Raw genomic sequence first — 22,766 nt, forward strand, 5'->3', positions numbered from 1 at the left:
AAAGCACTATAGGTTATTAATATGGCACCTCCAAATGGAATCTCTTAAATAATCTGACCCTGGTCCAGAGTTTTTTCTATTGCTTATTTGTTTTGGTTTGGTTTGGGGTTGGATTAGGAATTGTGTTGGAACATTTAGACATTGTCCTAGGGTTTTTACGGGACTTGTTGAATCTTTTCTGGCAGGCTTGGGAATAAAATCTGTGATGATCCATGTAATCTAGGCAAAGACAGAATATTGGCCCAAATGACATTCTAGGGTGTCTTCCAACCGCTCTGTTCTATGTTAAACTTTCCTTGGCAATCTGATACATCTCCGTTATTGCTGTGCAGTATTAACAAGTAGAAGGAAAATACAAACCTAAGGAAACAGAATGAGCTCTGCCACATCTCCAGAATGGTTCTGCAACGGCTGCTCACACTTCGGCCCCTCCTCTGTATTTTTTCCAATTTTTTACCATGATAAAGTTTATTGTGGTTGTAATGAGATTTTATTATTATTGTTTTAAATGGATTGTCCTGAATGAGTGGCAGAAGCAAGTTTAACACAGGACCGGCAAACTAATATCTGGACTAGCTAATTAAAGTTATTTGTTCAGAATTAATTTCATGAAAAAATGAAAGAATTTGAAGAGCCCATGTGAAGATAACTGTCGTGGCTTGAATATGTGAAATGACAATCTAAATGAAAGAAGTGATTATAAATAGGACTTGAAATATCTGCCATAAATACTTGAGGCCACATTCCTAGAGGAAAATGTGGAAAATACAAAGTATCACATGTCAATAATACACATATCTGAACTAAGTCATATCAAATATGGTTTGTGTCTTAAATTTGAAATTGTCTTTCACTATACCTTGATTTTGCAATATTGCTGCCGCTATAATACTTAGGTGTGAGTCCAGTTTTCCTGACAAAAGAACAGAATGAACCATGTCATTGGGGTGCAAGCAAAACACCCAAGGTTGAAAAGAATTTTTACAAACTGGAGCAGGCAGTCTAGATGCTAGGCGGCTCGGAAATTAACTAACAATTGAGGCCCTTGACCTTGAAAAAAATAATTCATGTCTTCAAGAAACTTCATTAATTTTAGAAACAAAGTACACACACATGTGTCCTAAAGTCAGGAAGCTTTTAAAGTGGAAATTCTGTGCTAAGAAACATGGCTTATATGCAGCCTCAGAGACATTTATCATTTTTCAGGGTACCTAAGATACTTCAGGGGAGAAGGCAATGGCACCCCACTCCAGTACTCTTGCCTGGAAAATCCCATGGACGGAGGAGCCTGGTAGGCTGCAGTCCATGGGGTCGCTAAGAGTCGGACACGACTGAGTGACTTCACTTTCACTTTTCACTTTCATGCAATGGAGAAGGAAATGGCAACCCACTCCAGTGTTCTTGCCTAGAGAATCCCAGGGACGGCGGGGCCTGGTGGGCTGCTGTCTATGGGGTCGCACAGAGTCAGACACGACTGAAGCGACTTAGCAGCAGCAGCAAGATACTTCAGAAAGTGTGTATGTGTGTGTGTGAGAGAGAGAGACAGAGAGGATTAGACAGAGTAATATATGATGATTTCTATACTGAAGATGGCCGAAATTACATTTGGATAACACTAAAGGCTTTTCCTTTAAATTTCAATTGTTTCTAGAAAGCAAAACAAATAATTCATAGAAGGAGTTTTTGAGGGGAAAGAAATCAATGTCATGAAAATAATAAGAAAACAGGAGCAGGATTTAGCCACAAAATGGTAGACTGGCAAACAAGCATTTTTTTTTTTTTAATTTAGTAGACTGGCAAGCAAAAGATTCATATCAAGGCTTTTACAAAAAGCTTATTCAAGAGATGGCTTAAACGCACTGCTCTGTGGACATAGGATAGCCTAGGATTCTGGGGCCCCCTCTTATCCTGAATCCTGTACTCTGTAAGGTTGTTGCTGTTCAGTTGCTCAGTCCTATCTGACTATTTTGTGACCCCGTGGACTGCAGCATGCCAGGCCTCCCTGTCCATCACCAACCCCCGGAGTTTACTCAAACTCATGTCCACTGAGTCGGTGATGCCATCCAACCATCTCATCCTTTTATCATCCCCTTCTCCTCCTGCCTTCAATCTGTCAAACCATCAGAGTTTTTTCCAATAAGTCAGCTTTTCACATCAGGTGGCCAAAGTATTGGATCTTCAATTTTAGCATCAGTCCTTCCGATGAATATTCTGGACTGATTTCCTTTCGGATTGACTGGTTTGATCTCCTTGCAGTCCAAGAGACTCTCAGGAGTCTTCTCCAGCACCACAGTTCAAAGGCATCAATTCTTCGGCGAGTGACCCTTATTCCTAGGGTTCGCCCTACTGGGATCCAGACAAAAAAACTCAGGTGTTTATCAAGGCCCATCTCACTCTCTGAGACTTCAGATTCTCTCTCCAGCAAAGATGGCTGAGGAAACGTCCTGTAATTCCCTCAGCCTCCCAGCCAGCAGCTGCACTGGGGACAGGACAAGGATGCTGCCTTAGGCAAGGAAGCTCCCTGAGAGTGAGCACTTCTGAGTTTTTACACCCCAGACATTTCTCTGGCCTCATCCTAGCTGTGACTCTGCCCTCAACTGCTGTGATCTGCTGGGTCTGCAGATTGTCAATGACTTGGAAGGAATCTGTATGAAGATTTTGGGGGCTCCCTTCTTCACAAGCCCTCCTCTCTGGGATTTATCCTCCCATTTTCTGTTGCTCCAGTAGCCCTGCCTTTGTTTCCTCAGCTCAGTGAGACTGCCACCTCTGGTGTGGCCTGCCACCTTGGGTCACCTCCAAGACCTGGAAAGTGACCACAGGGGAAAAGCCTGGGGCAAACGTGCTCACCTCTCATGCTTTTCCCTTTGCAAACTTGGACACCCCTCACATTCCCGGTTGCATCAGTGGCCCTCCCCTACATTCAAAATGTTGCTTTTTAAAATGCTTTGTTTGGGACTTCCCCAGTGTTTCAGTGGCTAAGACTGCCCTCCCAATGCAGGGAGCCGGGTTTGATCTCTGGTCAGGGAAGTAGATCCTACATCCCATAACACTCAGTGCAGCCAAATAAATACTTAAAAAAATACTTCGTTCTACCAAATTCATATCTTTACTGGTTGATTAAACATGCACTGCTTCGATTGGATTCCAACTTTTTGTTTATGCTATTTCTTCTGTCCCAGATTCTTTTTTCACCCTCCCAAACCAAGCCCATCTTCCTGCCCCACTGAATCTCACCTCAAGCCACACCTGCACTTATCAAAAATGTTGATTTTGAACAATTTTTACTGATAAACAATATAAGATGTTAAAGTAGAGTGGCAAACCATATATTATCTAATTTTATATTAAAATACCTGTATGTAATTTATTGAAAAAAAAAGACAATGAAGAATGTTAATGGTTATTTATAGGTGATAAGATTATGAGTTTAAAAGGCTGTCCATATTGGAAATTAATAAAATTTAAATGTAAAATAAAATGCAGGTGATGGGATTATATACCATTTTCTTTCAAAGTTCTCCATATTTTCTGCAGTAAAGTACAGCACTACTTTTGTAACAAAAAGCTACTATTTTCAATAATAATCAATGGAAGTAAACATGCTGTTAATAAGCCTCTCATGAGCATTCATGATCGAGCCCTTCACATCACTCACTGTTGCACGAGGCGAATATACTACACACTGCTGAACTGTACACTTAAAAATGGTTAAGATGATAAATGATGTTATGTTTTTCGCTTTTTACCATAATTAAAAGGTAAAAAAAGTCCAGCAGACCACAGTGGGGGAAAAAGTGAAACATCCACATATAGACTGGAAATGACAATCTGTGTGATGGTGAGGCGGGTCAGTTTATAGAACTCAGCAGTTTTATAAAGTTTGTTGTAGAGTATATCAAATCTACCTTCATAGCTTAGGTATTTGGTACTGGTGTCACAGGTCCCTGACTGTTCTTTTCAAATACTTAAATTCTTGGGAAAAAATTGCAGGAAAATTCTAAAATGGTTTCTCCAAAAGGGTGTGAACACTTTTGCTCCAGGCTACTTTTCCTGACCCCAGAAGTATGTCTTGATTACCAAGCTTGCACAGTCCATGCTGGTTGACAAAGGATGATTCCTAATGAGGACAGGACCCACCTTTTCTCCTTCATTAAGGTGGAATTTATTCGCCATCTGTACTGTCACAGCTAAGTTTTATATTTAAAATCACTGTGACTTGAGGCTGTGTTAAAACTATTTAATTGATACTCATTTTGGTGTAAATACTAAGTAGCCTTTTTACCCATTCATTAAATTTAGCCATCACACAAATCATGAAAACTCTCCAACACTCATCATAAATGCCAACGTTATATGTTTTATTTTTAATCAAGTAATTTCTTTAAACCTCAAAATATCCATAATTGACAGAATAAGACACTAGCCATGAGATGATAATATAAAATCCACGGTCTGCAGAAAGGCAAACAGTACTTGTAGTCCATTGAGATGACTGTACACAAGTGAAACGCCATTCCGACCATCTATTCCTTTTTTGTCCTTTAAAAACATACAGTTCAAGTGTTTTTTATTTTCACTTGTAAACAACATGAGCCAAAATGGACAATGAGGTCATCTAAAGACTACACAGGATAATTATAAAACACTAGATAAAACACCATATTAAAGTCATATAGAAATCAGTGTTCACTTTGGTCTCTATTGTGGTTAAAGTTGTTAATACCAAAAAAGCAATACATACTAATTAAAGCCAGCTGGTGGTGGGTGCCAGTGGTTGGTAGCTGTAAGTAATTCAAGAGGTAGTCAACACCATCATTTTCAAGCTGGTTAACTCTCACACATGTGAAGCCACAGATATATTCAACGTTGCAATAGTTTCTCACTGTACAGTACTTGACCATAACTTTGCAGCTTTGCTCCAAACAGACAATTTAACAATGATTCAGAGGTCAACCTCTCACTCTAACTGAACTATGACACAGATCACACAACCACCACATCTGCAAGAGGCTGTTGACAGCGATGTAAGACAGAATTTGATGCTTGTAACAAGTTGTTCTTCCCTAAAACAAATAAATCTCATTAAGACATCTAGAAAATTAAAGTCCGTGCAGCTGCACGTGTACACACTTTCCCAAATTTTATAACCAAAGGGGAAATACACATATATATTTTATGATAAACATTTCTTAGAGAAAACAGATAAATTAATTTAAATTATCTTTAAGACTTAATGAGATTTTCCATGTCCTGTATAACTCATCTTACAGTGAAAGTTACAAAGTCTATTAACACTTATGGGTTCCTATTCACAAACTACATACAACTAGCAGTAACTTGGGGCCACATTGGTGCAAAATAAAACTGGGCCAAAAAAAATATATATCGGCAATAGAAACACCTTTGTATTTATTTGTAGATGGACCAATGCTAATAACATGATGTTTCTCGATCTTTTCCCATACATTGCACGCCAAATTTCCAAGTTATAAGCAGGTAAAAATCTTTCTAAATCTTTCAACTGTAAAAATACATCCAAAGGCTTCTAATAAAGACGAAAAATGCAAGTATAAAAATGTTTCTACTATAATCTGCCACGTAGCAATGAATAGCTCACAGGGCTAGGAGACCGGTCGTGCATCTTTTCCTAGGAATTACATTTGTGTTGACGTGGGTGGGGAGAGGTCAAAGGGGAACTATTTCACAGACCTCCTGCCCAACCCATTAGCAACTCCAGTAAACTGATGCTTCACACAGATCCTACCCCTCAGTAGCTAGAAAGGGCATTGCACGTCCACTGTACGTTCACTCCTTGGCAGCCAGTGCTGTTAATTATGTGCCTGGACAACAATGCTGCAATCACTTGGCCTCAGGGCAGCACAGACACAAACGAAGGAGATTGGCATCTTTGATACTTTTGCCCAGCACACATACACTCATACAAGCAACCTCACTTCCTGACTTCTTCCCACTACCGACCTCTGGGCAAAGCAGCTATTTCGAAGATTGACTTGTGTGCTCTGTTTTGCTTCAGTAGAAGAGTCTATGTCTTTAAACACATGGTCACTTGAAGGAAATGCTCCGAGACTTTGCTAACTAGATGCTTCATTATTCACAAGTGTTTGTCAGAAACATGCAGTTATGAATTGCTATCTATACTTTAGATAAAAAGATTCTGTACCAGAGAATTATCAGCCACTGTAAGGCTGGAGCAGCATAAAGGTGTGCTATGCATCAACTATGAGGTAGCCTTTTGCTGTAAACAGAATATTTCACCCATGTAAATGGACACTGTGCTTATGTCAGTGATATTCACATCTGAAAGGAGTGGAGAAAGTCTCCTTGAGTAATTTTCACATGAAATTAAAAAAGGAGAGCTGATAATTGATATTTGGACATTTTGATCTATGTCAAACTCAGAGGTAGTTATTACTAACATCAGTACATAATACTTACATAAAGGTCTAAGTTATTTGGTTTGTTTTGAGTAAGCAGGACTGTAGACTATTCTGTAAAGAAACAACAATTATTATACGGTATGTTCCCTGAGCGAAGTTCTTTGTCCTGAGTATGTTTATGTAATAGTGATAATATTCTTATATAAAAAATAAACCCCAACTTTTCATGAAAGATAGGTTTGGTATGTGCTTAGTTCAGTCTGGTGAGATGCTGAAAAGTGATTTCAAATTGCACCCATAAGGTCCACAGTTATAAAATGTTTCTTTTTTTAAATCGTGATCTCAGCTCTGAACTTTTTATATGTAAACAGGGAATGTCCAATTCTCAAGTCCATAATTTCCTATTTCTAATAAGGTCAAGGAACTTTGGTTTGAATTTTCAAAGTGACTTATTACATTTTGCATTTTTACTGTTAACCTGCTTATTATACCTGCTAAAAATTAAGCAATGCCACTTTGATTTGTCTACATAATTTAAATAAGCTTACACTCCTCACATAAGGCAAGGAAGTACTTTTCTATAGCTATTTATCACATTCAATATCGTCAAAGGTAAGCTTTGCATCACAGCATACTGAGATTTCAGTACATCCCATGGAGACTCTCACAAACACTGTCAACTCAAGCTGAGTTGGGAAGGGCTGGTGGCCCAGCCACAGGCTCGCTTGCTCTCCTTCCGCGTGGCTTGCTTGCTGAAACGGGGGCAAAACCGTACAAGTCTCCCTCGGCAGGACAAGCTGGGAGGGAGCAGAAACTGTTCAGCAGAACATGTCTCATTTGAATCATGCTATTTTCTGTTTCTGATTATCTGAGCTTACACCAACAGGCTTATACAAGACTCTATTTACTGCCAATGTTAAGCCTTACTACTACTTGGTACCTTCTTAGAGATGTTCCCAAAATTCACCCATAAGATCTAGAACCAGGATGACAGCAAAATGAGTGTTTTTCATGACTGGAAGCTGAAGGGATCAATACTGTGGTTGGCCCCTAGCCATCGACACTACTGTCTCTGTCTCCATCACTGAATGCTCATCCCGAATCTCCCATATTCGTCCCTTCAGTAGCAGTCATGAGGGAATTCTCGTAAGATCAACTGTATTGTATAAAAAACACTTCGCTCTCTGGTAGGAGAGGTTTGGGAACCTTTCTCCCCAGGCTCATCACTCTAGTCGCCTGCCACCAAACATGATGCTTTTTCGTATTATTCAAGGTCATACATCATGGGCAATTGTGAGCATCCACTCAATATTCATTCTCAACCCTGGCATTTTACTGTGCTGTTTTGTGTGTTTGTTTTAGAAACAAGTTAGGTAACTCTCCAGGGGGAATAAAAACAGCCACCAAAAACATACACCCAATGACTGGAGTTTTCCTCCAAGGTCTTCAGTAGTAAACAAGGAGGCCCCTGCTCGAAGTGATGGTTAGAAGGATTGACTTAGTCAAGGGGAGCTGCTGTCGCCACAGTCCCTCAAAAACCTCACAACATGTAAGAGATTACAATGAGCTGGTATCAAAATACCACTGAAAACAATCACATCACTACATTTATACATTGCCCTCCCCCTTCATTTCTCTGAATAGGCATCTAATTTACAATCAAAACATTGGAATTGGAAACACTGAAATATCGGCACAGAGATTACACATTCATTGTCTTTTCTGGTTTGTATCCCAGATTCAAAAAAGCTTAAACGGCAGTCGGAGGCATATGGAGTTAAGGTACTGCCTTGAAAAGGGGTGGGGTGGGGGGATACACTGTACAGATACCAAGAAAAAGAGGCAATCCCAAATTCGGGAGAACTGATGTTTTAAAAACCTTTAGTACCATATGACTGGCAGCTCTGAGATCTGAAGTATATCCTTTGGTTCACATAAAAGGTAACAGTCTTTTTTTTCTCTAATGTAATACAAAGGGAATGGTATTTCAAGAAAAATTCCAAGGGTTATTTTCAAAACCATCTAAAAATGCTTCACTGTGGGCTTTCAATTCTTGCGGGATGTCCAATTCTGTGAGGGAGGGTGTGTGCTTGTATCTCCATACACACATATATAAAGACAAGCCCTCTTTATATATATGTCTACATTATAAAGAAAATTCTCCTACACACACACAGACTCAGGCTCGCTCCCTCTCACACGTGTACATACAGATAACAGCATCTCATTCTCTGAGTCACATAACACATGACACCCTGCTCCAAGGTAATTTGCTTAGAGTGATTTGTCTGTTTAAAAACATTCACAGTTCCTCAACAGTAGTTAAAAATCCCAGGTCAGCTGCTGTATGTGAAATACTGTTCCCCTGAATTTGCATGAGGTAGACTTCCCAACCGGGGAGAGAAAATGATACGTTAAAGAAGGGTTATGTCTTTTTCCTTTTTTGAACGGAAGGCCCCTTTTTGCTTTGTTCTTCCGGTGCTGCAGACGACTTGGTGGAGGAAGCTTCTTGAGGGGACCTGCCTGGCCACTCTGAGAGCTCGGACCTCGCCTCCTGAAATGATGTACAGCTGTGCCCTCCCCCCACCTCCCGAGGGAACGTCGACGTGCACGGCTGGGGCTCCGCTTCCTGTCTTCCCTGAGAACTGGCTGGCGGCTGCACCGCAGTTTTGTGGGGGCAGTTCGCCACCATGTGCGTGATGCTCTGACAGCAATGGCACTTCTTTGGCTGAGGAGGTAGACTACATTCCTTAGCATGATGATCAAGGCCACCACAGTTGTAGCATCTGCAGCAAGAACAATGAAAAACCTCTTAAGTAGGAGCAGGTATATCATAAAATATGTCAGAAATCAAAAATATGCTAAAATATAAGACTGTCAAAGAGATCAGCTGATTTCAGTATGCCTTCTTCACACACACACACACACACACACACACAAACCGTGTTGTACTAAACACAAAAATGAAAAACCAGAATCTGAAAGCATGAAAGACTAATCACTTCCACAGATAAATGACTCCTTGATATTTGAGTCAGGTTATTGTAAAGGAAGTTTAGTCCATTAGAGGGCAGCTGCGTTCAACAAAAAACAACCAGCTAGCTTGAACAAAAGTTTAAAAATCCAGCAGTTGACTTAAAATGCAACACCAATTCAATCAGCAAATGGAAAAATTATAGAGCAAATTAAATTTTATGAGTCTAACAGTTCTTCGGTTGTTAATTATTTTGGCTATAGAAACTGGTTGAACTGGAGGAATTTTTTTCGTTTTGCACAGATGAGTGCAGCGAAATTTGATAAATAAAAAGTCAGACATCTATGGTGAATATCTGGGAAATTATCAAGTAATATTAGAGCAAAATAAAAAGTGTCTGATTCAGAAGAATGCTATTCAGAATTCAGAAATAGCATTCAGAAATGCTATTCAGAAGAATGCTCACGTAGGTTTCTAGATAGAAACCTATGTGAGATTAATAAAGGTTGATGCTAGTTCAGGAACGGGAAAAACTTTCTTTCTGTAAGAAATTAAGTTTTCCTTCAGGATAAATTCTAAATTGAGATAAATATAAATCCATCTTTAATTAATAAATGAATGCACACTGGGGGCACAGCTTGTACTATGTTTGAAATTTTGACTAAGATTCTAAAAGCTGAGAAGTTATTTGGAAGATATATTTCAATCAGATTTTCTTTTAAAATTTCATATTAAAAACAATAAAACATCAAGAGAAAATGTATTTTTATATTTGTGAAGGTTTTTAATCTACCTAGTTATGTAATACAAAATTTGTCTACAAATGAAATGTTTTAAGGGTTTTTCTATCCTAAATTTATTTTCCAAATACATTTATGATTTCATTAATTCTCATCATGAAATACACACAATAGGTCATTTTACAAAATCAAAGCAAAATAGGTGGTAACTGGGAATCAGCTTAAGATCATGACAAACGAGTTAGTTGTAATTAACTAGCCAGCTAGTGTGTGTGAGACTAGAAAGTTAGTAACTTATATTGCCAAGTATTTCCAAAACAAGCTACTATTAACCTACTGGGAGGTATACATAGGATTGTTGTTATTGTAACTGTTCAGTCGGTAAGTCATGTCTGACTCTTTAGGACCCCATGGACTATATATATAGCTCATCAGGCTCCTCTCTCTATGCCATTTCCCAGGCAAGAATACTGGAGCTGGTATGCCATTTCCTTCCCCAGGGGATCTTCTCAACCCAAGGATTGAACACACATCTCATGCATTGGCAGGCAGATTCTTTAGCACTGAGCCACTTGGGACACCTGTTAATTAACTAGATGGGAGGAATTCTTTCAAAACACACATATATATATATATCAAATCATCACAATGTACACTTTAAAAATCTTATAGTTTTACTTGTTGACTACACTTCAATAAACTGAGGTGGGGATGGGGCTTAGAATGTTTCCCTTAAAGGACTTTATGCCACCTTAACATTTTTTCTCTTCTCTCTTAGTTTATATAACTTTGCTAATTCACTGGGATAGAAACTCATTTGAGACAAAGGTCAGGAAACTTCTACTCGTTTTTAGCTCTACTATTCACCAACTCTCCATCTCACTTGCAAGACGGTGCTAGGACTCGACATCTCTTGATTCTCTTTCAACTTTATCTATGATCTTGGTGTCTCTCTACTTTCATAATGTGCAACTCAGTCTGATTTTAAGACTTTCTCCAAGAAATATCTGCCAGCCTGGTAGTGGGCAATGGGAGGGAGAGAGGATCCAAATTTATCTAGAGTTGGAATTGGGACGGTGGATGGTGGGAAGCGAAAAAAGGATGAGGGAGACTAGTTTGTTCATAAAAGCATTATTGAAATAAGCCAGTCCAAGCTGGGAAGAGAGACTCCTGAGACCAGAAGCATCAATAGTCTTGAACTTCTCTAATTTCATTACCATATCAATTATATAATCTCAATTCCAAGAATCTCTGGAATTGAGATTATATCATAATTATCAATTATTAGTAATGAAATTATATAATAATTATCACTCAATTGCCCCATGCAATCCTAGTGCATCCAAAGCTGTTGGCAGAGAAAATCTGTTTAACATTATTCTATTCTACCTCCTGAATAATATATTAGTTACACAATTAAACAATTTTCTGATACTTGGCAAATAACCATATTGAATTTAAGGCTTTCATAGAAAAAAATAAGAAAATTTAAAAATGATGTGATCATCTAGAGGGACGATAAAATAATGAAATAAATAATGGCTATTTCATCATCCTTGTTATTGCACTGCCCAAGCTATTGTCTTATCTTTCCAGAAGGTATAAAAGACATCAGGAGACAGGACTTTTGTTCTTTTTTTCTAACTCTTATTGAACACAGTTAAGAATTCAAAAATTTTTGTTTTCTGCATAAGAGCAAAGAGAAAAAAACTGACATTTTGCAATTGTTAGATGGAAAAAAATACAAATACAAAAAGACAGTAATACTCCAGACTCTAATGATGATGATGAAATTAATCATGTAGGCTAAATCTCAGATTATGAGTCTTCACATACTATATCCTAGAAATATATTTTATCAAACTCAAGAATCGATGAGTGAATAATATATGTCTATGGACAAAAAGGAAATTTATTCCTTAATTCTTCAGGGAGGATGTCATCAAGCAATATTTTTTGATGATACATGTTTGCTAAAAGGACATACAACAGTATTCTTTCGCCTTTTATCAAGTTTGTGCTAGGGAATTTACTTGACATGGTTCATACGTGGAAAAATGCTGAGGCATTTACTGAAAGGAGATAAGTAGCACAGAAATGAAAACTCTCACTGAACTGATCATTCTAATCATATTTAGGAATATATTTTTTATCTTCTAAAATAAGTAATAGAGTTTTTTTTTAACATAGCAAAAACTAGGATAACGAACACCGTGCTTCTCCATTTATCAATATTATCTTGTAAATTTTAGAATAATGTGATTACAAGATGGGCTTTTATTTTTTTCAGTAATTAACAAATACTTATGTCAGGGAAGAACAGTATCATATCTTCAAAAATTAAAGGGGAAAAAATCATTTTAGAATTAAATTATTTATTATTATACTTTAATAAATTAATGAAATATTACAAAGCAGATTCAATACTGTTTTGGTGGTATTTCTCAGAGATAATGCAAAATTAAACAATAAAAGTTACTCATTAATGCTTCAAATTCAGGGTCCCCAAATATATAGTCTAAAATGGCATCTTTGAGAAGTATAAGCCTATTACTTATAATAATGCTTTTCCACATACTTCTCTCCTATAAGTGCAAAGTGAATTCTTAAATTTGCCCATCTATAAAATACCTCCTTTTGAATTAAACTCACTTCCTTGAGGATAACACCCACTTAGGAGCTCATTTCTGAAGAGAGAGAAAATAGGTTAAAGGCTGAGTAATAGAGCTGCTCTCCCACAGACACATCAATTTCATCAGTCATTGTGGAATGCACACTGTTCTCCAATTCAGGGAGCCACTTGCTCGCTCATTTACCAAGGGCCTCATGTCAGGATTTCATTTTTTTTCAAATGGGGTCTTCCATTATATTCCATATGTACATTTACCACTACATTTACTTGGGTTCTGAAAGTTACTTTTAAGAACACTGCATCATTTTGGTTTCCTTGCATTTTGATCTGCATAGTTAATTCACTCCCTTAGCTTTTCAGATTCGTTCTATGATTAGGCCAGACTGCCTTCCATGATGAAAAGACATTCAGTATATACGTGCTTAGCTTTAAAGGGGAGGAGTGGTATGTATTCTCTTTTTCTATTTAATCATTCAATGCCAATCACTATTTCTAAGAGTGCAGATCACACCCCATTAGGAAACCACTTCCTTCCCTAGAGACTGACACCAAAATGGAACAGCTCACAAATAATATCACACCATATTCTCTATACAAAGCTCTGCATGGTACTAGTCTCTTTTGTTCACTCTCACAACCCCTCCAAATCAGTTTAATTTGAATGAATTTTATGTTATGATGTGAGCATTAAAACAAGTCCCAAAAGTGATTTTAAAAAATGAGGAGTGACACTACATAGACAGAAATCCAGTTTTGTCTAAAAATGTAACGGAAAAAAAAATACAATGTAGGTGCTTCTAAATATTTGAAAGTCTTAATAAGAAGATATACAGAAACTTATATTCTGAGAGCTAAGAGGGAGGCATTAAAGATAATGATACAGGCACTTCCCTAGTGATCCAGTGGCTAAGATTCCACGTTCCCAGTGCAGCAGGTCCGGGTTCGATACCTGGTCAGGGAACTAGATCCCACATGCAGCAACTGAAGATCCCGTGTGCTACAACTAAGACCAGGTGCAGCCAAATAAATGAATATTAAGAGAAAAAGAAGATAAAGACACAGTGATCTGTAGGCTTCTAAAGAGGAAGGAAATGTTGAGAGAACATAAGTAAGGCAGTCTCAGTGAAAGAGAACAAAGTGGGAAAGTGCAGACAATAGGGCAGGAAGGAGGGATAAATACAGGAAAGGAGTACATAAAAATCCCTGGAAAAGAGAGATGAAAGAAAAGATCAATCAAATTTCAAAATGGAAATCCAGAGGGGTAAAGAAAAGTCAGGAAATGTGGTTCATCAACGTTTTCTAACTCTCCTCTTGGTATTTGGGGGGGTTCTATGGAGTGAATAAGCTATACCCAGTTGTGAATTTAGGTTGGTGGGAAACTTTCAGACAAAATGGGGTCTTCTGGCCTACGAATCTGTCTCTCTTACCCTTAGAAGGTAAAGGGGTGTCACAACAAGGCTGAACATACTGTTAAAAGAGAGTTAAAATGATAATTATAGGAATACTGAAGTTCGATTTATTAAGAGCTTACTACATTCCAGACACTGTGCAAAAGGTTTTGAATATGTAAAATAAAATTGAATTCTCCCCTGAACCCTATGAAGTAGGTACTACAATATCAACAGTGTATCAGGCCCTGATGGTTCAGTGATAAAGAAGTGGCCTGCCAATACAGAAGACATGGGTGTGATCCCTGGTCTGGGAGGATCCCACGTGACACAGAGCAGCGGGACCCATGCGCCACAACTGTTGAGTCTGTGCTCTGGAGCCTGGGAGCTGCGACTACTGAGCCCACACGCCACAAGCGAAGTCTGTGCGCTCCAGAGCCCACACTCCACAACAAAAGAAGCCTGAGCACCACAACTAGAGAGAAGCCAATGTAGCAGTGAAGACCCAGCGCAGCCAAAAATAAATAAAGGAATAAAAATTACTTTAAAAACTCACAGCTTACTGCTCTTTATTAAAAAAGCAAAACAGTGTATTGATGAGAAAATGAAGTCTCGGAGAGTATACAGAGAAGGAAATTTTACCTGAAAATAATACATTACACTTGTATTTTCATTATATAAAAGCATTATACCCAACAATATTGATGTAAATGTTATCACATGTAATCTAAAAAATACAGGGTCCTCAATTTAAAACATCAACAAACACACGGATTTGAAGCTGATTTTTCTTGAGACTTGGTTATTGTTCTGTCACTGTGCTGTGGGGAAGTGAGCTTCTCTTTCCATCTGTAAAATGAAAAGCAGCAACTAATCCAGGCCAGACTTTTGACTGCCAATGCCCAGTTTTTTTTCCTACTCCTCTTGTACTTTCTACTCCTCTTCTACTGTCCAAAGTTTTTGTCTAAAAAAAAAAAATCAGTAAATAATTTTTCTGTTCTTCTTAATCATATGTTTAAGACCCTAAGTTGGAACTTCAGGTTAATAAGCTATACTCAGAGCTATTAAAGTAACTCAAAGAAATTCCAGCCAAAATAAAGAAAATGAATTCCAATCACTGTAGTTGGAACTGCAGTTTCCATGCGGTAGTTGCCACTGTAGTGCCCATGCGATCACACTGTGATATAAACAATGTATTCAGGCCGTGAAGTACAAACTGCAATGAGATTCTACTGGCTGACGCAAATATAAATTGCTCTTGGAGGAAAATGTGATAGCATAATTCAAAATATTAATATGTGTCCTCTCTGAGCCAGCAACTCTAACTCCAGGAATTTGCCCTACAGGAATATTCACTGATAAGCACAATGATCTAGATACTAAAATATTAACTACAGTGTTGTCCATACTGGTAAAAAAATTGAAAAATTAAAATGATAATATCACCAACAAGAATAAATGTTTATAGTCAAAACCAGGTAGTCTGGTTACAGGATCTTTGCTCTGTAACGGTGAGCTAGATATGTGAAAATGGGAAAGAAATTAAAGCCCATAAACTGAGAAACACTCTACAGATATTAAAAGGAATGAAGTAAAAGAATATTTTAAAAATAAGGTAGATCTCTATGTATTGACATGGAAAGATCTCCAAGATAAATTAAGTGGAAAAAGCAAAACACATAATAATATATAAAAGAAGGTATGATCTCCTTTATGTTTCAAAAACACTATATACAAGTAACTGTATGCATTTCTATTATTGTATTTTTTCCACTTCAAGTACAGTATTCTGTTGTTGTTGTTCACTGTTATGTTCCCAGTACCTGGAATAACGTCTGACACAGAGACATACTCAAATATTTTTCTTAAAGTATAATAAAGGAGTAAATGTTGAATGAATGATTTCTGAACCACTGTCACCAAGCACCTCCTAAAAATCTTTGTGTTCTGTTTGCTATTGTCTTATTCTTCTCTTATTAAACATGAAATGTAAAGATAGTTTATCATCTCCACAATAAAACAAAAACTATTTTTTACCAAAAAAAAAACAAACAAAAACAAGTAAGTGTATGCATTTTTAGATGCACAGAAAACCACTGAAAGTGGTTACATCTGGAGAGAGTAGATGTAAGGTGAAGGGGAAGTTTCATATAAGAATTCCATAAGTTCTTTATAGTTTCTTTTTAAAATAACCAGAAAATTTATAATTATTTGTACAATTGAAAAAGAAAAAAGAGCAATTCTAAAGCTGCATTTCCATTTTATAATTTGACCATTATTATTATCAGTCATCTAACAGTTTACTTGCACATGAGCAATTCTAGGACCACCTTGGAAGCTTTGTAAAAAATACCTATGCCTGAGTCCTATTGCAGACCACTAATCAGAATCTTTGAGGGCACACCCCAGGCATCAATACTTTTTAAAAAACTTCCCTGTTGATAGTGAGCAGCTACTTGAGAACCACCACTATATACAAAACAGAGTTTACCACTGACAACTTTAACCAAGAGATCACCTCGTGATCCCAACCACAAGAAATGTAGTTCAAAACTGAATACCAAATATTCCCCAAACACTGTTTCAACAGTTCACTGATGCCTGGAAAGGAAGAAGGCAGAAAGGAGGAGGGGAGAGAGGAAAAAGATTATGTATGGATCTTGTTTCTTTACTATGAACTAAAAATGATTCCCTGAAACTTCTGATTCTAACAGCACAGAAACCTACATCTTTTTATCATCACTGTGTGTGTCAGTTGCTCAGTCGTATCCAACTCTGCAACCCCACGGACTGTAGCCCACCAGGCTCCCTGCTGTCCCTGGAATTCTCCTGGGAAGAATTCTGGAGTGGGTGGCCATTTTCTTCTCCACAGGATCTTCCCAATCCAGGGATCAAACCTGGGTCTTCTGCATTGCAGGCAGATTCTTTATCATCTGAGCCACCAGGGATGTCTCCTGCTTATTTTGGTAGGAAAAGACTACAAAAATCTATGGAGTCTAGGTTCCAAAGTAGTTTCTCTGTTTCTGACGCCATTACTCAATTCTTAGTTCATCCTTATGTGTTAAATGTGTATGCACACATATCATCAAAACAGGTGATAACTTACAGCCATTGAATCAACTGCTCCTTTCTCTAAATTTCACTATTATCACCAATTAATATTTATTGACTTCTCATAATAATTCTTTTAATTCTCCATTTCTGTTGCCTCCATCTATAAATATTCTCAAAACCATATAAACTTGTTTCCTGTAGATATATTCCTATATTTCTAATGGCCAAATATTTCTAATGGCCAAATTCTGTTGGATATTAAATACAAAATTAATATAAAATAAAAAAAAGATCTCTGGTTTTATAAAGTATGTTACCCATGGAATTTTTAAAACCTCTAAAATTTAAACTACATTTCATCTAAAAGACTGCCACTGATAAAATTACTCCTGCCTACTCTGTTTTTTTTTTAAACTTAGAGATAAATAAAATGTATAATAGATTGTTGTTCAGTCACTAACTTGTGTCTGACTCTTTGTGACCCCATGGACTGCAGCACACTAGGCTTCATTGTCCTTCACCATCTCCCAGTTTGCTCAAACTCATGTCCAATGAATTGGTGATGCTGTCTAATCATCTCATTCTCTGCTGCCCTCTTCTCCTTTTGATGTCAATCTTTCCCAGCATCAGGGTCTTTCCCAATGAGTTGGCTCTTTGGATCAGGTGGCCAAAGTACTGAGGCTTCAACTTCAGGATCAGTCCTTCCAATGAATATTGAGAGTTGATTTCCTTTAAGATTGACTGGTTAGATCTCCTTGTAGTCCAAGGGACCCTCAAGAGTCTTTTCCAGCACCACAATTAGAAAGTATCAATTCTTCATTGCTCAGCCTTCTTTACGATCCAACTCTCACATCTGTACATGACTACTGGAAAAATCATAGCTTTGACTAGATGGACCTTTGTCGGCAAAGTGATGTCTCTGCTTTTTAATATGCTGTCTAGGTTTGTCATAGCTTTCCTTCCAAGGAGCAAACATCTTTTAATTTCATGGCTGCAGTCTCTGTGCACAGTGATTTTGGAGTCCAAGAAAATATAGTCTGTCACTGTTTCCATTGTTTCCCCATCTATTTGCCATGAAGTGATGGGACCAGATGCCATTATCTTAGTTTTCTGAATGTTGAGCTTTAAGCCAGCTTTTTCACTCTCCTCTTTCACCTTCATCAAGAGGCTTTTTGGTTCCTCTTCACCTTCTGCCATAGAGTGGTATCATCTGCATATTTGAGGTTATTGCTATTTCTCCCGGCAATCCTGATTCCAGCTTGTGATTCATCCAGCCTGGCATTTCACATGATGTACTCTGCATGTAAGTTAAATAAACATGGTGACAACATACAGCCTTATCATACTCCTTTCCTGATTTTGAACCAGTCAATCGTTCCATGTCCGGTTCTAATTGTTGCTTCTTTACCTGCTTACAGGTTAGACCACCCTAAGGATTGGTTTTCAATGCTATTTTTAAAAAGCTAACTGAGTCTAACCGCCATTCAATTCTTTCTGGTGAATAAATGCTAGATGTTTGGATGGCTCTGTATGGCTTAGTGTTAGCATGGGTCAGTCTTATGAAGACAAAACTAACGTGAACTCTAAACCCTAAAACTACTGGCAGAGGAAATGCATATGCCTCTTCCAAACCTCAGTATCCAGACCATTTGCTAAAGCTGAGTTCTAAGGGTACTTTTTACTTATCAACTGCTTTGCAGTCATGGAATTAAAAGACGCTTACTCCTTGGAAGGAAAGTTATGACCAACCTAGATAGCATGTTCAAAAGCAGAGACATTACTTTGCCAACAAAGGTCCGTCTAGACAAGGCTATGGTTTTTCCAGTGGTCACGTATGGATGTGATAGTTGGACTGTGAGGTAAGCTGAGCGCCGAAGAATTGATGCTTTTGAACTGTGGTGTTGGAGAAGACTCTTGAGAGTCCCTTGGACTGCAAGGAGATCCAACCAGTCCATTCTGAAGGAGATCAGCCCTGGGATTTCTTTGGAAGGAATGATGCTAAAGCTGAAACTCCGATACTTTGGCCACCTCATGCGAAGAGCTGATTCATTGGAAAAGACTCTGATGCTGAGAGGGATTGGGGGCAGGAGGAGAAGGGGACGACAGAGGATGAGATGGCTGGATGGCATCACCGACTCAATGGACATGAATTTGGGTGAACTCTGGGAGTTGGTGATGGACAGGGAGGCCTGGCATGCTGTGATTCATGGGGTCACAAAGAGTCGGACACGACTGAGCGACTGAACTGAACTGCACCTCTTTTTACCACCTGATTCTACAATGTGCAATTACCTAAGATACCTTGCCTGTCAGTGGATTCAATTGTTTACAATACCCAAGCAATCACTTTCATAAATATATATGAAAAGTAGAAAAAAAAAACCCAAACACTTAAGAATATCTACGAGTATGACTTCATACTAGATACTAATGAAATGTATGTGAATAGTTAGCTAAATGGTAATATATACGTGTGTGTGTGTGTGTGTAAAATCTTGTTTGATGTCTTCGCCTGCCTGCTTTTTGGATTGCTTATGTTTATTAGTTTTTGGACACTCTCTCTGATTAATGCCATGGTCTGTCATCTGTATCATAACACCAGCTAAAAATGTACTGCAGTATCTTGACAACCGGCTAAAATATAGTAATAGCTCTATTCGCAAACCTTTCATCATCTTATAAAAACAAAAAGATAAGATGGAAAATGTGTGGGACAGACATGTGATGAATGATGGTGCAGGGTCAAGAGAAGTAGGGACAGAACATACAGCAGATTTTAAAGAGTCGAGGACATGAAAGGGGAGAGAAAAACCACTGGAAAAATTGGAGCAAAGGGAGCCTTTTTCATGTAAGGGCCCTTCCATCACTTATAAGTATAAGCCAGGCATTTTTGTATTTCATTCCATTATGTTTAAAAGTACTTGGAAGTCATGCAGCAATTCCATGGAACAATAATTGTTTGTTGAGAATTGGCTACTTTGTACCATAACTTGAGAGGGAGCATTATAATGAATTCTAGGTCATAAGTTAAATCTGTATTTGGAATAGAAATGTTATCTCTCTTTTAGGTGGCAAACAACATGCCGCATAGGTAATCTCTTCTGGCTAATGGAAAAGCTGAAAAAACAAGGAGAAAGATAGACTCAAACACAGATAACTTAATGCTTTCCAATTTCTGGGGAAGTCAAAACAGTCCGTTATACAACAGGACCCAATCTCACATGCAGTGGGCACTCTGACAGCACAGCTTGCATGATCCCATCACAACTAAGAAGTGTCCAGGTCAGGACAACACGCAGACACACACACACACACAAGGCACTGTATTTTTGAAGTGGCAGAGTTGCAACTATCCAAACTGCTGGTTTAAATTCGTTCTAGTTGGAACCAAGGTCAATTTATCTACCATTTTTGGTCACACCGAACTTTAGGTATAAAGTGTTTTTAAAAGGTTAGTGCAGGTAGTAAAGTGAAAGCAAGACATTCAATATTTTTCTATCTTGAGGTGGTTAAAATTAGGTATTTACTTTGATGAAAGAATCAGATTATAGTAATCTGATTACAGCAATGTGAAAATGTTGGTTCATTTATCTATTACAGCAGTCCTGCTGAAAACTTAAAACCCCAGTGCTGCCTGCTTTCCACCAGACCATTTCACATTCACCAGTGTCAGAGGTGTGACACCTGCTGTAAATAAACACTGGTTTGCCCTGAAGAAAGACAATTCCACCACTGCTTTTATGTCAACTTTTATAAATTTTGGGTTTTTTTTTTTTTTTTTTTGCTCATTGCATGATTTCTTTTAGGCACTGGCTAAATACTAGCTTTATTTTTATGGTTGCCATATTTCACAAATCATTCTAAAGTGGTATCTTTCTCTTATGTGTACACTGAATTTTTTATTAAACATTTGGTCCAAAGCACAAGAAATTTAAGAGGAATTTCATTATGATTACTTGATAGGTGAAATAATAATTTGTTATCTAGAGAAGTAGATATAAATATCAAAACAATTTATGAGATGATTTAAACACATAATAAAAATACTTAAAGATTAAAACACCTTAGGTATTCAAACAGGGACTGTAAAATTAAAAAGTGACTAGCTCCTATTTTGTCACACACACCTTCTCAGTTAAAGCATAAAAGGAAGAGACAGCATGAGAAATTTCAAAGGAAAGAATGATGTATAGAGGTCAAGAATCAATTTTAGTGGCATGACTGATGAACTGCACAGAATAAGGTTAGATAACAGTTTCAGATTTATGCTGGTTATTTGCAAGCTGGAAGCAAAAAAGAGGGATGGATTAAGATGCAATCCTACTTTTAGCCAACTGAGGTATTGTTGTTGTTTTATTTAGCCAAACTGACTATTTAAAGCTTTGAAGTTACCACGGCTTAATTACCTTTGTGCCAATAATAATGTTGGTAGTGTTTGAGTTTCTATGAAGATAGTGTTAAAACAACTCCCTATTACTCAATCAATATTTTTCATGTTAACACTGAATTGTTGCTATATTCTTGAATTAATAAGAACTACTTGTAAGCTTTCCATATTGACAATGTTTATACGAGTCACATTAAAATATGTTTTTAAAGGACCTATTGCCCTAGAGCAAGTTGCTTGGTGTGATCTACCCAAAATGTCATTCTCAGGATTAATTCATGTGAAAGATGCAAAAGAAGATTGTGCCAAATCATCTTCCATCACTACAGCTACTCAAGAATCAGAAGGAGTTAAAAACTATCCTGCTGAAATCACCAAAGAAAGGTTTCTACTGATCAATAAGTTTGATCTCCTCCTGTTCCAGCACCAGCTACTGCTGAGGAAAATAATGAAGTACAGATGAGATGTAAATGACCTCTGTCCACTTCTCCCTCCAGCCCAATTGGTCTTCCTGTGACTGGCTATATAATATTGCACTTTGTCAAGAATCAGCAGTTCTTATATCGTTTACCATGTCGGTATGTAGGTAAGTGCAAACTGAACAAAGAAAATCGCTACTATGTTCAGACAACCTTCATAAACTGTGATATTTATCCCCTCTCTGTGTAGGTCTCATTATGAAAATTAAAGCTTAAAATCATGTAGGGCTTCCCTAGTAGCTCAGCTGGTAAAGAATCCACCTGTAATGTAGGAGATCCCAGTTTGATTCCTGGGTTGGGAAGATCCGCTGGAGAGGGGATAGGCTACCCACTCCAGTATTCTGGCCTGGAGTAGTCCATGGGGTTGCAAAGAGTTGGACATGACTGAGCAACCTAGCTACTTCTTGTTTTCCTCCTTACTGGTTGCTGCTGCCCTTCATGTCATCCCACCTTTTTATATGACTAAAGATTGATGGCCAAGCTGCTAAAGTATTCTTACAGATCTTCACTGATCCCTTAAGAAATTTTGATTCCCTATTTGAACATTTTAAGGCTGTGATTCTGTGAGTACACAGCCACTATAACAAAAAGAGACAACTGAGGAGCAAAGGATGGAGGTAAAATATGCAGTATGAGAAGGGCAGGTAGCTCCATGGACACAGCTAAGCCAGGACTGCTTACCCACAACCAGATACTTTTTTAAAAAAAATATTA

The 22,766-nt window shown here is 37.8% G+C and overlaps 1 protein-coding gene across 1 annotated transcript in view; it reads right to left on the reverse strand.

Annotated features, from left to right (window-relative positions):
* Positions 1–4,337: 4,337 nt before the first annotated feature.
* LIN28B (lin-28 homolog B) overlaps positions 4,338–22,766 on the reverse strand; it is a 134,707-nt gene continuing 116,278 nt past the window's right edge. Inside the window, exon 4 of the mRNA XM_070796023.1 lies at positions 4,338–9,184. Within this exon, the coding sequence (XP_070652124.1) occupies positions 8,824–9,184 (361 nt within the window). The 3' untranslated portion in view covers positions 4,338–8,823. The remainder of the gene's footprint in view (positions 9,185–22,766) is intronic.

This window comes from Bos indicus, chromosome 9, assembly GCF_029378745.1.
Source record: "Bos indicus isolate NIAB-ARS_2022 breed Sahiwal x Tharparkar chromosome 9, NIAB-ARS_B.indTharparkar_mat_pri_1.0, whole genome shotgun sequence".
NCBI classification, from domain to species: domain Eukaryota; kingdom Metazoa; phylum Chordata; class Mammalia; order Artiodactyla; family Bovidae; genus Bos; species Bos indicus.